The sequence below is a fragment of the Mastigoproctus giganteus genome, chromosome 8 (assembly GCF_048544385.1).
Source record: "Mastigoproctus giganteus isolate SK-2022 chromosome 8, ASM4854438v1, whole genome shotgun sequence".
Classification (NCBI taxonomy): domain Eukaryota; kingdom Metazoa; phylum Arthropoda; class Arachnida; order Uropygi; family Thelyphonidae; genus Mastigoproctus; species Mastigoproctus giganteus.
Window position 1 is genome coordinate 102,445,723 of NC_143582.1, and position 14,698 is coordinate 102,460,420.

The 14,698-nt window shown below is 37.8% G+C and overlaps 1 protein-coding gene across 2 annotated transcripts in view; it reads left to right on the top strand.

Annotated features, from left to right (window-relative positions):
* LOC150081743 (eukaryotic translation initiation factor 4E-like) overlaps nucleotides 1-14,698 on the top strand; it is a 221,544-nt gene that overhangs the window by 131,386 nt on the left and 75,460 nt on the right. For both annotated transcript variants that reach the window (XM_090379610.1, XM_090379608.1), the window contains exon 5: nucleotides 9,353-9,492. In XM_090379610.1, the coding sequence (XP_090235736.1) occupies nucleotides 9,353-9,492 (140 nt within the window). The remainder of the gene's footprint in view (nucleotides 1-9,352; nucleotides 9,493-14,698) is intronic.

Below are 14,698 nucleotides of genomic sequence, written 5' to 3' on the forward strand. Positions count from 1 at the left end.
TGCCACATCAGTGAAAGCAGGTTATCTCCACTGCCATGTCTGACCATATATATCCCATATTTAATAGTATTAAAGCATTTGTTACAGCTGCTCAACATTTACAGCCAATTGGTATTCAAATGGAGCTATTGGCTCCTCCAGACATTTCCATTGGAATTCCATAACTGGGCACATTCCTTACTTTCCAATTCCAAACAGAACACAACAAACTTTTGAACAAGCCAGCAGCACCCCTTTACTAATATAGCTGATGCTACCCAAAGATGGCTAAATCAAAAATGCCAGAAACTGCCAAATTAACAGTCATCACAGTCCAGTGGAATGGTATAGACAAACCAAATGAGCCAAATGATGTGGTTTGAGAACTGCATGCAAATGATGATTTGGATTAGATATACCCTTTCTTTCCTAGGAAGATAAAATGAAAACTGATCGTCTGCTTCTAAGTCTACTACTAAAAACTGTCAGATCCAACACTTACTCATAAAATCAAATAATGGAAAAAATCCTTCAATCAAATTGTAGAGGCTTTCACAGTGCAACTGATGAGTTAGATGATCTTATCAATTAGTATTCTTCAACGGGCATATGCTTGTAAGAAACCTAAATTCACAAACCTATCCTGTCATTAAAAATTATACCATCTTCTGATGAGGAATGCTGTCCGGAAGGACTGCATAACCCCATCAACCTGGGGCTCACATCTGGTGGGTATTGGCTTGGCGCACCCAGGGTCCTGAGTGGATAGCATCATTCTTCTCTTTCTTGGTGATTCCTTTCTACTTTTGACTCTCTCTCTCTCTCTCTCTCTCTCTCTCTCTCGGAGTAACTCGGTAAATTTTTTTGGCTGGTGTAGCATAAGCCTCAGGCATTCTTGCACCATATAGCTAATAATAATAACCTTCTTCGTGATGTGGATAGGGCCTTGTAATTGTTCCCCTTGAATGAGGAATTTCCAGTAAGTATGAGTCATTGTTTACGTTCCTGCCCCTTGTACACACTATCGAGTCAAATGCTGAGTCATCAGCCAGATGATGGCAGTTCTTGTTGGAAACGTTCCATCCAGACACATTCCTCTCCAAACATTTTCTAGAAGTAATGGCTGTGCAAATAGATCAACTGCCATCCCCTCCCCACTCGGGGATTTCAACATCCATTGTCTCCTACTATTGACCAAAGAGTTAAGCCTCTTTGTTAAATATAAGTAGAATCCCTGCTTGATGCCTACCACCTTACCTTGTTGAACACTGGTAAACCTACCCATATTCATTTATCTACTGGATCTGTGACTGCCAGCTTTTCATTCTGTTCTCCTGCCCTATATTCTAACATGGAGGTGAATGATACTCGATGACCCATTAAACAGCTGCCGATCCTCTGTGAGCTGTAAACTTGAAACAAATCTTGTCCCACACAGTGCTGAACTTGAAAATATCACATAGTTGATTGGAATGAATATGCCACCCACATGCAGTTTTACAATCATTTAGTCCATCCACAGCCCGTTAGACGATATTGCCAAATATATTACCACTCAGATTTTAGAAGCTGCTGCTACTGCAATACCAAAGTTTTTCAGCAGGAAAACATAAATAAACACAATAATCATTGGTGGAATTGGGTGTGCAATGCACATGCTAAATGGGGGTAGGGGAATTAGAGCATGGAACAAGTTTCACTAAATGGGGGTAGGGGAATTAGAGCATGGAACAAGTTTCACTAATACCCTACAACTAGCAATCTCATTAGCTCTAAAAGACTTAAAGTCATAGCCCAGAAAGTATAAAGAAATATCAAGAAAGACTCCTGGATCATAAACATCCTGGATAAATCCAAACTCTTACCAGCAAATTGCTAGTATATCTCTGCCATAACTGCTTACAACTAAGTTTTTAAACATATTAAGACATGCATATACAGAACAACATAAAATCAGTTTCTCTACTATGGTACTACTTCCATATAACCAGCTATTTACATCAGTAGAACTCCAATAATCTCTGAATAAAACATCAAATAGCAGTGCTAGCCCAGATGGAGTCTACTAAATAATGTTAAAACAACTAAAAAGCAAAACAAAAAGTGCATTGTTAAAATTCTATAATTGAATCCTTTTAAAAAATTCTTACATCAATCCCTGATGTCGTTCTGTTGGCAGCCTTTCCAAAGCCAAGAAAGGCTAACAGTGGAATGCCTTCGCACATAACTACAGGCCAATTTCACTTACCAGCTGTTTAGGCAAGGTTTTGGGAAAATGGTTCACAGGCAACTCACTTGGTTCCCGGAAACTAAAAATTTATTAAACAGTAATCAGTTTTGGTTTTGGAAGAATCGTGTACTTTAGATATGATGATTAAAACAGAAGTAAACATTCACAGCGATTTCATGAAGAGACAACATGTGGTAATGGGCAATCCCGATATTGAAAAAAACCTTCAATATGATCTAGTAATATGGTATTCTTCAAGATCTACATTCTCTTGGATTGAGAAGTCAGTTACCTGGATTTATGAAATCTGGGTAATTGACCTTGTAGTATATCCCAAATACAGTTGAGTCATATATGTATGCTGATGATCTTATTATCTCTTGTTGGTTGCAAACTATTAATATCATTGAAAGGCATCTTCAGCTTTCTGTAGCCAAAATAGAATCTTGGAGTTTATGAACAGAAATCTATTGCCATCCACTTCTGAAAAAAAAAAAAAAAAACACAAACTACACCTGATCCAGAAATATATTTAAAAAACAATCTGATTCCTCTTACCAACAACTTTTGATTATTGGTAATAATAAAGCTTAATTTTTTGTGCTCTTATAAGCTCTCGCCACTGTGTCCTGGCATACCAATAGAAACTCCTATTGCACCTCTGTAGGGCTTTAATTCGATCCCTCTTGGATTGTGGATCACCAGTCTGTGTTTCTGCTAGGAAAATTATTTTATTTCAGCTGAATGCCATTCAGCATAGTGCTTTTAAGATAGTTGTGGAGCTTTCAGGATACCTCGTATGGACAGCCTGTATATTAATGGAAGTGAATTCTCCTATTCATCTCAGCAGAAAAATCCTACTCTAACTATGTGGCTAAAATTAGAGGTATTCCATCTCATCCCAGGTGGGTGTGCCTATTTGATCCTCAACTTGTCATGCTATACCTTAGTAAAATAAATGAAAACTGGTATGCAGGAATTTGATTGGTAGAACTTATGTACAGTTGGAACACTGATCTTTAGCATGTCCTCCAAGATCTTGATGCATGACCATCTTTCACCTTCTTGCATTGATTTTTTTTTTCAACAATGGAGAAAATGCCCCTTATCACACTACAACTTTCATCTGTTACATTTAGCACATATATTTGCAAACTCAAAGAAACTGCATGTCTATAACCAATGGCATCTAAGATACAGCAGCAGTTGCAGCAACACTTTTTTCCACCTTATCAGTAACAATGTCTCTTCTCAAAGAACAGGATTTATGCAATAAAACTTTATGCAGAATTTTATGCAATAAAACTGCCTCGTGACAACATAAATAATTGCCACATCAAACAATCATTAATATATACAGCCTCCTTAAGTGCAGTTACTGCCATTCAGCAAATTTTCTTCTTCCTCTCATTCCATCCTGAAGCAGATCTAACCTAGGTTATTTCACATCTGAACATGCAACCAACTGGTCACCTTTTGCTGGATATCAGCTTATGTTTGCATCCCACAGAATAAATGTGTGGATCATGCTGCTAAATAACCTGACTTTGGGCCACCCAGTCATCTGAAAATGCACTACTCAGATTATAAAAGCATTATTAAAAATAGCATGCAGGAATCACTGGTACCAATTGTGTCAAAGTCAAAGCAGTAAGAAACTCTTGCAGATAAAAAAAAATAAATCACACTTGTGGTCATCTAGTTTTAGGAGAAACAGAAGTGATTCTGGTGGGACTCTGTATCATTCTGCAAGTCTCAGCTGAGAATGAAACAAATCAATATCGAATGTCCCCAACACTCAAATATCCAGAAATGCAGTTTTAACTTTCTCTATCTGGTTGCAAGAACCATTAACCTTATCGCATATTCTAATAATTATCACATATCCTTAATAATAATAAATCTTGATTAACTGTTTTACTACTCGTGAGATGTATAAATTTATATAATAATATCTAAGCTGAAAAATATTGAACGATTAGTCTCAACTAATACACAAACAGGCCCAGGAAGCCCTTGTGCCAATAAACTTCCAACACAACAGCAACAACTATGCACTTTTTTAGTCATATGGTCCAAAAAAATTTTGTAATTTCATAGGTTGAATTAAAGTAGTTTAAAAAACACCCTAGTCATGAAAGGAGTTAAGAATATTCATTATTTATATCCACTGATTTTACTCAGATCTTCTGCTGTCTATTGAGTCTGGATGCCTCATTTTAGGAAGGATGTAGAGCTGCTGGAATGAGACTGGTAAATGGAACAAAAGGTTGCTCTTAAGAAGAAAGGCTTAAGTTCTGTAAATTGCAGTTTCTGGAGACTAGGCACCTGTGAGGTGATCTGAGTGAGGTGATCTGATAAGGCTTTAAATGGTTTGGGCAGGCTCAATGCTGATGAGATTCTTCCTCTTGCCCAGATTAATTGCCTGAGGGGACATAAATTTAAATTGAGGAAAGACAGCTGTAGAATAGATGTGTGTAAATTTACCTTTAGCCAAGCAGGTGGTTGATTGCTGGAATAAACTTCCATATGTTGTTGTTGTATGGTTGTAGAAGTTGACAGCTTAAATAAATTGAAGGCAGAACTAGACAAACATTTAGAGTGAATGGATTTGTGAAATGGGAAGGGGTTTTTTTTTTGGATGATGTTGCATAAGCTTGTTTTCTTGCATCATATGCCTCTACTAATGCAAATAATCACATAGCAACTTTGTCAGGAACAAAAGGAAGTAGTTTTAGTAGTACTGGATTTGATAGATGGTTTGACTTGTTTATTGTATTATTTTTTTTTTTTCTTTCGTTGACAAAAATCAAGGTGCAACAAAAGATTAGTTTCACAATTATGTAGTAGTAATAATAGCAGTAATCGAAGCATATGATGCAAGAAAGCAAGCTTATGTAGCATAAGCCCCCCCCCCCCCAAAAAAAAACAAATAAATAACAAAAACATTTCACACATCCATTCCCTCTATAAGTTTGTCCAGTTCCTCCTTGAATTTATTTAAGCTATCAATGACACTCGAGGACATTTGTTCCAGCAATCAACTACCTGCTGGCTAAAGGCAAATTTCCACTCATCAATTCTATAGCTGTCTTTCCTCAATTTGAATTTATGCCCTCCCCCCAGTTTCATAATCTGAGCGAGAGGAAGAATCCCATCAGAATTGAGCCTGCTCAACCCATTCAAGGCCTTATACACCTCAATCAGATCACTTCACTAGTGCCTAGTTTCCCGATTCTGCAATTTGCAGAACTAAGCCTCTCTTCGTAAGACCACCCTTTTGTTCCCCTCACCAATCTTGTTGCCCTTCTCTGTACTTGCTCAAGCAACTCTACATCCTTCCTAAAATGAGACTTCCAGACCTGTATGCAGTACTCAAGGTGTGGCCTGACCATTGCCTTATACAAAGGAATAATCACCTCCTTTTCCCTACTAGCAAAATTCCTGTATATCATTGACAATACCTCATGACCTGCTCTGGCAGCCTCTATGCACTGCTCAGAAAATTTCATATCTGACTGCACAATTACTTCCAGGTCTTTCATTTTCTACCACTTTAAGTGTAGTACCACACAGTTGTTACATTTCAGAAATGGAGAGATTAGCATTAGCATTAGTAGAGGCATTTGATGCAAGAAAGCAAGCTTATGCAGCATCAGCCAAAAAAAAAAAAAAAAAACCACTTCCACTTCACCCCTCTGTTCGTTCAAAATACCTGTCCAGCTGAGCCTTAAACTTATTTAGGCTATCAACCTCCACCACAAGGGATGGAAGTCTGCTCCACCAACCAACCACCCGCTGGCTAAAGGCAAATTTCCGCACGTCTATCCTACATCTGTCTTTCCTCAATTTGAATTTATGCCCTCTCAGGTGATTAATCTGAGCTAGAGGAAGAATCTCATCAGCATTGAGCATGCTTAAACCATTCAAGGCTTTATACACCTCTATCAGATCACCTCGCTGGTGCCTAGTCTCCAGACACTGTAATTTGCAAAACTTAAGCCTTTCTTCGTAAGAGCACCCCTTTGTTCCATTCACTAATCTTGTTGCCCTTCTCTGTACTCGTTCCAGCAGCTCTACATCCTTCTTGAAATGAGGCCTCCAGACCTGTATACAGTACTCTAGGTGTGGCCTGACCATTGCCTTATACAATGGAATAATCACCTCCTTATCCCTGCTGGAAAAATTCCTGTATATCATTGACAATACTCCATGAGCTACTCTTGCAACCCGTCTGCACTGCTCAGAGAACTTCATATCTGCCTGCACAACCACCCCCAAGTCCCTTTCATTCTCTACCACTGTCAGTGTTGTACCACAGAGTTGATACGTTGCTCTGGGGTTGCTGTTTCCCATGTGTAGTACTTTACATTTGTCAATGTTAAACTTCATTTGCCACCTCTCAGCCCATCTGCTCAACCTTTCCAGATCCTGTTGCAGCAGCATAGTGTCAGTAGTGTCCTTGACAACCCTGCCAACCTTTGTATCGTTTGCAAACTTGGACATTAATCCCGATATACCATCATCAATATCATTTATAAATACAGAAAACAATAATGGACCCAACACTGAGCCCTGAGGGACTCCACTAATAACATCAGTCCACGGTGAGCAGTGTCCATTGATTACCACTCTCTGTCTTCTCCCCCTCAACCACCCCTTTATCCATAGCAGCAATTTGCCTCCAATGTCACACTGCTCCAATTTGTGTAGCAGTCTTCCATGTGCAACAGTATCAAAAGCCTTTCTAAGATCCAAGTATATAATATCAAAGTTATTCCCTGCATCCAGTTCTTTTGTGACTGCATCATAGTATCCAATCAAGTTGGTCAGGCAAGACTTCCCCTTAACAAAACCATGCTGTGTCTGAGCTATAACTGAAGTCTTGTCTAAATGATCCTGCAGTGCTTCTTTAACCAGTGCCTCCATTAATTTTCCTGGAACAGAATTTAAGCTCACAGGTCTATAATTACTTGTGTCAGCCTTTGATCCTCCTTTGTGAATTGGGGTCACATTTGCACATTTCCAGTCTATGGGTACCTCCCCTGAGTCCAAGGAAGCTCTCATAATTATGGCTAAGGGTTTGTTTACTTCCTTTGCTGCCTCCTTTAATATAACTGGATAGATCCCATCCACCCCGGGTGCCTTTCTTGTGTTTATCTTCAACAGTTTCTCCTCCACTTTACTCCCAGTTATTTCAAGATTCTGTAGCTTACTGCTAGAGTTGAATACACCTCTGGCATTCCCCTCGCTGAATAACTCCTCATGTGTGAATGTTGATGCAAAATATTCATTTAGTTTGTTAGCTACCTGAGCAGGATCATCAACACTTGACCCATTAATATCAAGTGGACCAATTTGATTCATCCCTTTCCTTCTAGAGTTTACATAAGTAAAGAACTCTTTGCTGTTTTTCTTTGCATCCCTTGCCAAGGATTTCTCGTAATCTGCCTTCGCCTGCCTAACCTCCTTTGTAACTTGGTTGCATATGAACTTGTATCTATCATAGGCTTCTGTGTCATGTGTTAATTTGTATGTATCCTATGCATTTTTCTTCTCTGCCATATGCCTCATTAGTTCATCTGACATCCATTTTGGCCTAAACCTTGAACAATATTTCTTAGTTGGTATGTAAAGCCTAGTAGCTTCCAAGATAAGTTCTTTGAATGCTTCCCATTTTGAATTTGCTGTTGGTAACATCATCAGTTGGTCCCACTGTATAGAATTTAAATACTGTCTCAGTCCATCGTAGTCGACTTTACGGAAGCAATAACCCTTCCCTTTACCCCTAATGGTAGTTACCTCTTTGAGTAAATCCCACTTCAGCACACTGTGATCACTGCCACCTAGTGGTTCATTTATCTGCAGATTCTTAATGCATGAAGAATCACTGCTGATAATCAAATCAAGAGTATTACTCCCTCTAGTTGCCTCCCGAACATGCTGATGTAGAAAACAATCATCCAATAAATCCACAAAAGCCCTGCTAGTGTGTGAGTATCCAGCCCCCAAATTCCAGTCAACATCTGGGAAATTAAAATCTCCCATTATAAGACACTCTGATTTACTGGCCCACTCTATTTCCCTGTATAGTTCCTTATTATACTCATCAGAGTCATTAGGCCTATAGCACACTCCTACTCTCAATTTTGATCTTCCAATGTTTATGTCACACCAAACTGACTCCACACTGCACTGTCCAGCGATGTCGACTGGCTTCACTTCCTTGGTTTTTATGTGTTTCTTAACTAATAGCATAACCCCTCCCCCCTTCCTATCCTGTCTATCCTTTCTGTAGACGTTGTACTCCCCAAATTGCAGTTCCGCATCCCTTATATCTGTGTGACACCACGTCTCTGATATCCCAACAATATCTGCCTTCGATGTTTTGAGCAATACCTCAAATTCATCAAATTTATTTACTAAACTCCTAGCATTGGTGTACACGCACGTATACCTGCACCTGTTTCTATTCTTAGCTACCCTAACACAACCCATGTGTTTAATTGTACCGCAATGGCTCCCAGCAGTCTCTGAAATACCATGCATCTTGTTTTTCAGGCTTCTGCTCATTCTAATAGAAGCAGTGCAAGAATCTCTTTCACCTCTGCCAGTGGCTACTGTCAATCTATTGGTCTTTGTCTCCCCCCAAGCTAGCAGTTTTCCGACCCACCTCCCTTTCTGTGTGGCATGTGTTGTGACTCTCCTCATTCTGTCACTTTCCATGTTATATTAATTCTGAATTGACATATAACCATTTTTAAGTAATTCTGTTTATAATCTTTGTAGAACTCAAAACTTGCCCCAAAGAAGATTTGGTAATGGAATTCAGAAACATAGTCCTTTTTCAATTAGATTGTTGAGAGTTATTATGCAGAGTTGTAATAATTTTTTTCTTCCAAAAATAATCATAAACTAATTAAAACACTATTCACTTGTAGTATATATTCTTATAATGTCCTCCAAGTGTATCTATAATTGTATCTATTTTAAGTGTAACAGGAGGTGGTGGGTAAAATGCTTTTCTTCACTTTCTTTTTCATTGTGACAGAATTGGGTGACTGAATCATCCTTGTTAACTTATCATTATAACATTGTTATTATAACATCAGCCTTATTAAGTTTGTTTCTGTATTTTTACAGCTTTTGTGCCTAATAGGTGAAGCATTTGGTGAATTTAGTGATGAAATATGTGGAGCAGTGGTTCAGATAAGGGGTAAAGGTGACAAGATCGGAGTTTGGACTGCACATGTGAAAAATGAAGAAGCTAACATGAAAATTGGGTTTGTATATCACTGTTAAAAGCTGAAGCTGTCTTTTTATATGTTGTTTCAGACTGCCAAGTGTTATATGTAAGGTAAAAGCACATTTTACTGAACTTGCTAAATTAAATGAATTAACTGATTCAGTATAATATTGATCTGCAAATAGTTTCATAGCATAACAGCTACCTCCATCCCCCGCCCCCCCAATTACTGAGCAAAAACTAATATGGCCATCCTATTGAATGATCAGTGTCTTCGAGTTAATGTTGTGTTTGTTCTGTTTTATCTTAAAATTTCTTTATTTGCTATGAAGATGTGGTCAGCAAGTGAGATTTCAAGTGATTAAAGGTTATGTGGCACTTCTTTAACTTTATATATTGCCAGTTCCATATTTTTTATAAGCATTAGAAATTTTGGACCTATAATAATTATGGCTAAAGGTTTGCTTACCTCATTTGCTGCTTTTTTTTCAATAAAATTGGATAGATTCCATTGTCTCCCCCCCCATGCCTTATTTACTTTTAGCTTCACAATTTCTCATCCACTCTCCTCTCAGTTATCACAGAATCATGTAGCCCTAGTTAGAATTTAGTTTACCTTTGGTATACCCATCTCAAATACTTCTTAATGCAGATGCAGAATATTTATTCAGTGTCAGCTACCTAAAGTGGATTTAGTAGGTTATGCCATTCATATATAATAATTCAATGTGGTTCATTTCTTTGCTTGTAGTGTCAACATAAGTAAAGAATCCTCTACCACTTTTCTTTGCATTCTTAGCCGACTTCTCACGATCTGCGTTAGCTTGCCTAACTCCCTCAGTGACTTGATTTCAGACATCTTTATAATTACTGTAGGTTTCTGTATATCAATAAATCGTCTGGTTTGTTTTTTTTTCTTTCACTAGTCTCAAGTCATCTGACAACCAATTAGGCCTAACCTCGAACAGTATCTCTCTTAGCTGGTATAAAAAGCTTAGTTGCTTCTACAATTACTTCCCATAATTTTTTTTATTGAAAGAATTTGCACTTTTTAACATCATCAGTTGGTTCTACTGAAAGGAATTAAACTGTTTATGACTGGTGTAGCTCTCTTTACAAAAGGAAAATCCCTTTCCTTTACCCTTGACAGGAATCATAGTGTTAAGTAAATTGTACATCAATACATGATGATCATTGTTACCTAGTGTTTCCTTTATGTGGAGTCTTGTTATGGATGAAAGGTCACTGCCGATATTCAGATCAAGATATTTCTCCTGTTGCCTGTCTAACATGCTGGTGTAGAAAACGTTCATCCAATAAATCCTGCTAAGTTCTGCTACTGTGTGAGTGACCAATGCAATACAGCCACTCCCCGACTTATGTAAGGGTTGTGTTCTGCAGAACGCTTCACAAATCGAATTTCACAGAAGTCGGAATTTCCCTAAATGCTTATGCAACACTCGCAACTATGTGCACTGAATTTGATTGAAGCAAAAAAGAAATGTTCAACGAACTGTAAATGGAATTTTTTCATCTCATTGCACAGGAAAAATTATAATTATAAAAGTGTACAAAATTGCAAAAAGACAGAGGAGACAGGCATAACGTCAGCAAGTTTTACCTTTCGAGCATCGTTGCCAGAATTAACTCTCCAGCTGATAAGCATGCCGCTGCGGAAGTTGAGGGCTGTGGAGATTTAGAAGAGGTTTTTTCCAACACATCACAAACTTTCTCTGCAGCTGCAGAATCGGCACTGGCAACTTCGCCGCATATTTTAATGTTTTGGAAACGAGTGCGATGCTTGAACCTATTAACCACCCATTGCTTGCCATGAACTTGGCTTGGGGTTGCGCCTTACTTATCATTACAGCAGCCCCTCATTATAATGCGATTTGCTATAATGCTGTTCTTATATTATAAACCCGTATCTGACTATAACGCTGTCACAAATCACTATAACGCTCTTTTACCAGCATACAGATTGCATTTTTGGCATATTTAACGAAAATATGTTTCATCTGATGGAGTTGATAACTTGAAAATTAATAGCAAAACAGCAAAACATTTCCCCTGCTCAGTGAAATTTTAAAAATTTCACTCAGTGAAATTTTTAAAATTTCACTGAGTATGGAATAATTTAAAAATGATCAAGTATATTTGCATTATATGCATTTATCTGAAGTCTAGTCATCACTCAGTACAGTATTAGACATAGTGCATAACGGACGGTTTGCTTGAACATTGAATCATAATTAATGCGACCAAAGCAGTTACATTTTTAAAGAGTTAATAATGGCAGATAAGAATGAAAAAGCAGCAATGTCTGGACACAGTATGAAGACTACAAATGTAAGAAAAAGACTGAATTTGAAAATTAATCATTTAATTAATCAGCCAATCATTTAACTGTAAGAACAATTTTAAAAAAATAAAGAATTAATTTTAGCAGTGGGAAAGACAGCTATTAGCATTGAAATGGAGAGACTTTAACTAATTTTATTGAAGATTATATCCAATGCAGAATTCAGTTAAGTTAAATATTATATAAAAAAAAAAAAAAATAGCCTATGATCTGAAGAAAGCTCACCTAAAAAAAAAAAAAAATGCAGAACCATTTAAAACTAGTAAGGGCTGGTTGAATAGATTTAAAATACAGGGAGAAGCCGCAAGTGCAGATCAAGGAGCCAAAACTTTCAAAAAAGAACTTGTTAAAAGTGTTGGAGGGATATTATGTGTTATACTTCTCAACAAGTTTTTAACATAGATGAAGCAGGTCTTTTTTTGGAAACGAATGCCTAAAAGAAGTATCATATTGAAAGAAGAAGAAAACATGCCAGGTTTCAAAGCAGTGAAGGATCGGTTGACTTTATTGTTGAGTGGTAACGCTGCGGGGGATTTTAAATTAAAACCCCTTTTAGTTTACCAGGAATGGGGCCAAAGTAGAAACCCAAAATCGACACATTTTTCATGATTAAATTCATCAATGAAATTAAATCAAGCAAAATCAATTTAGATCAATTAAATTCATGATTTTAAGTTTAATTTTGATATGTAAGTAGTTACCACATAATTATATACGTATGTAATGCAGAATATGTTATATGTACAAATATTTGAATATTAAATATTTTGACCAACATTTGTGTATCTTTTCACTACTGTTTATTATTGAATAGGAAATATCCTATGGCACCGACCGCAACTCCCAAATAAATGTTACCTTATGGGAATGTGATGCTCACTTTGCGCTCTTTTTCCGGAATGAATTATCAGCGTTAAGCAGGGGCGTCACCTGTAATATCTTCATAAATACTTGTTGCTTTTGCTTGAATGGTCATTAGACTCAGAGCCATTCGCTTCTGAATCTGATTTTCCATCCATGTTATTAATAGCTGTTCCATCTTTGATATAGCACCTGAATGCTGTTGATCTTAAATGCGTTGATCCTTTAACGTTTTCTTTTATATGTTCGCTGTCCTTTTAAATAGTATTCACTGGCCGACCGGGCTAGCCGGGTGAGTAAAGTGCCTGCCTGGCAACCCAAAGGTTGCGGGTTTGAATCCCGTCTCAGGCTTGGATCAGAGTAGAAAATGCAAAAACCTTAGGAGGTGCAATATGGCCACAGAAGCCGATGCGCAAACAACTAACCAAAAAAAAAAAGTATTCACCGTTGAAGCAGTGAGCCAAATTCCATGCAATAGAATGACAAACTTTGTCAACTTTGTCCTGCTTCATACTTTTTAATTAACATCTTCATTTCTAAATCAATTTTGTTTTGTTTACTGGCACTGCCAGAACTTGCACTTTCCGTTGGTCCCTTTCCCTTATTACAATGGCGACATTGTAATAAGTAAATAGGAATGAAGAGAACATTCTGAAAATTTATTTGTTTTTTATATGATTGAAGATTTCAGTGAAGGGGAACTCATTTCACCATAATACCTGTAACGTTAAAACCACAGAATTCCAGTTATCGGTATTATCACAAATGCAATAAGATCAAGTTTACTACTCATTTATAATAGATTACACTAACAGAAAAGCCCAATAAACCGGAAAGTGCAAATTGTTTTTATTGTTTTATGATTAGTGACTTCCAGAAATGTGTTTTCGAAAAATATCACAAAGGCGTTCAAAATTGATTCTTATAACGGAACACATGATAACGATGAAAGTGTAGTGTAATTTCAATTATAAAAATTCTCTTTTAGAGAGATAAATAGCTTAGTTATATAGAGAAACTTTCAGCTTCTGGGGTTTCGGAACGAAAAACAAGGGGTTCTTGGGTTCACATTACAATATTTTCACAATACCTCCATTTATTCCTACGGAATGCAAAATATGTTTCCACGAATTTAAGTTTACACCGGCCGGCAAAATCTTATGGAAAGTCAAATTTCCGTAAGCTGAGTATTACGTAAACCGGGGAGTGTCTGCTATTGGAAAGTTAAAATCCACCCTTTTATTGTCCACTCTGTTTGGTTGTAACCTCAGGGTCCTTGAGGGCAGCCCAGCACAGCATATCAACAGATGGTGCAGATGGCTCACTCTGCTCATAGCAAGGACTAGCCACTAAATTTCCAGATGATTCTCTATTGGCTGGTTGCTATGTGATCACGTCTATAACACAATATATTGCTAAATTCACAAACCTACACAATATACATGACTGGCTATGCAGAGATTCTGTAACTCAGATGACATTGGCAGATTTTAGGGTCATCCTGGGGAAATGTCTAGACAGCAATACATATATCTTCAATGCAACAGTAGGTTTCGTTTACTTGTAAGGCTGTGCTCCTGAAACTGGTCTGAAAAATTTGGGAAAGAAGTAGAAACTCAGAAAAATAGGCAGGGATCAAAATATAAAGGGATATAGGCGTATACAGGGTGATTCACTACCAGTGCAACAAACTTGCAGGGGGTGTAGGGGGCACAAAGATGAATCGGAATCACATAGCATTGCAGGATCCGAAATGCCTTCATCATGCGGTAGAGGACATTGAACGGGAGGTCACGTGAACAGCCATCCCGCTGGAAGTCAGCATTTGCGAACTGGTTCCTGAGGCAGTAGGATGGACGAGTATTCAAACGTTGAACTGGCCGACATGCACCTTGCGTATGGAGCTGTGGACTGTAATGGGTGCGCCTCTCTGTGCTTGTACCAGGAATGTTTCCTGCACAGGCGTGCCCCTTATCCTACAATTTTTGCACGCATGCACAGAAGGTTACGTGAGACTGGT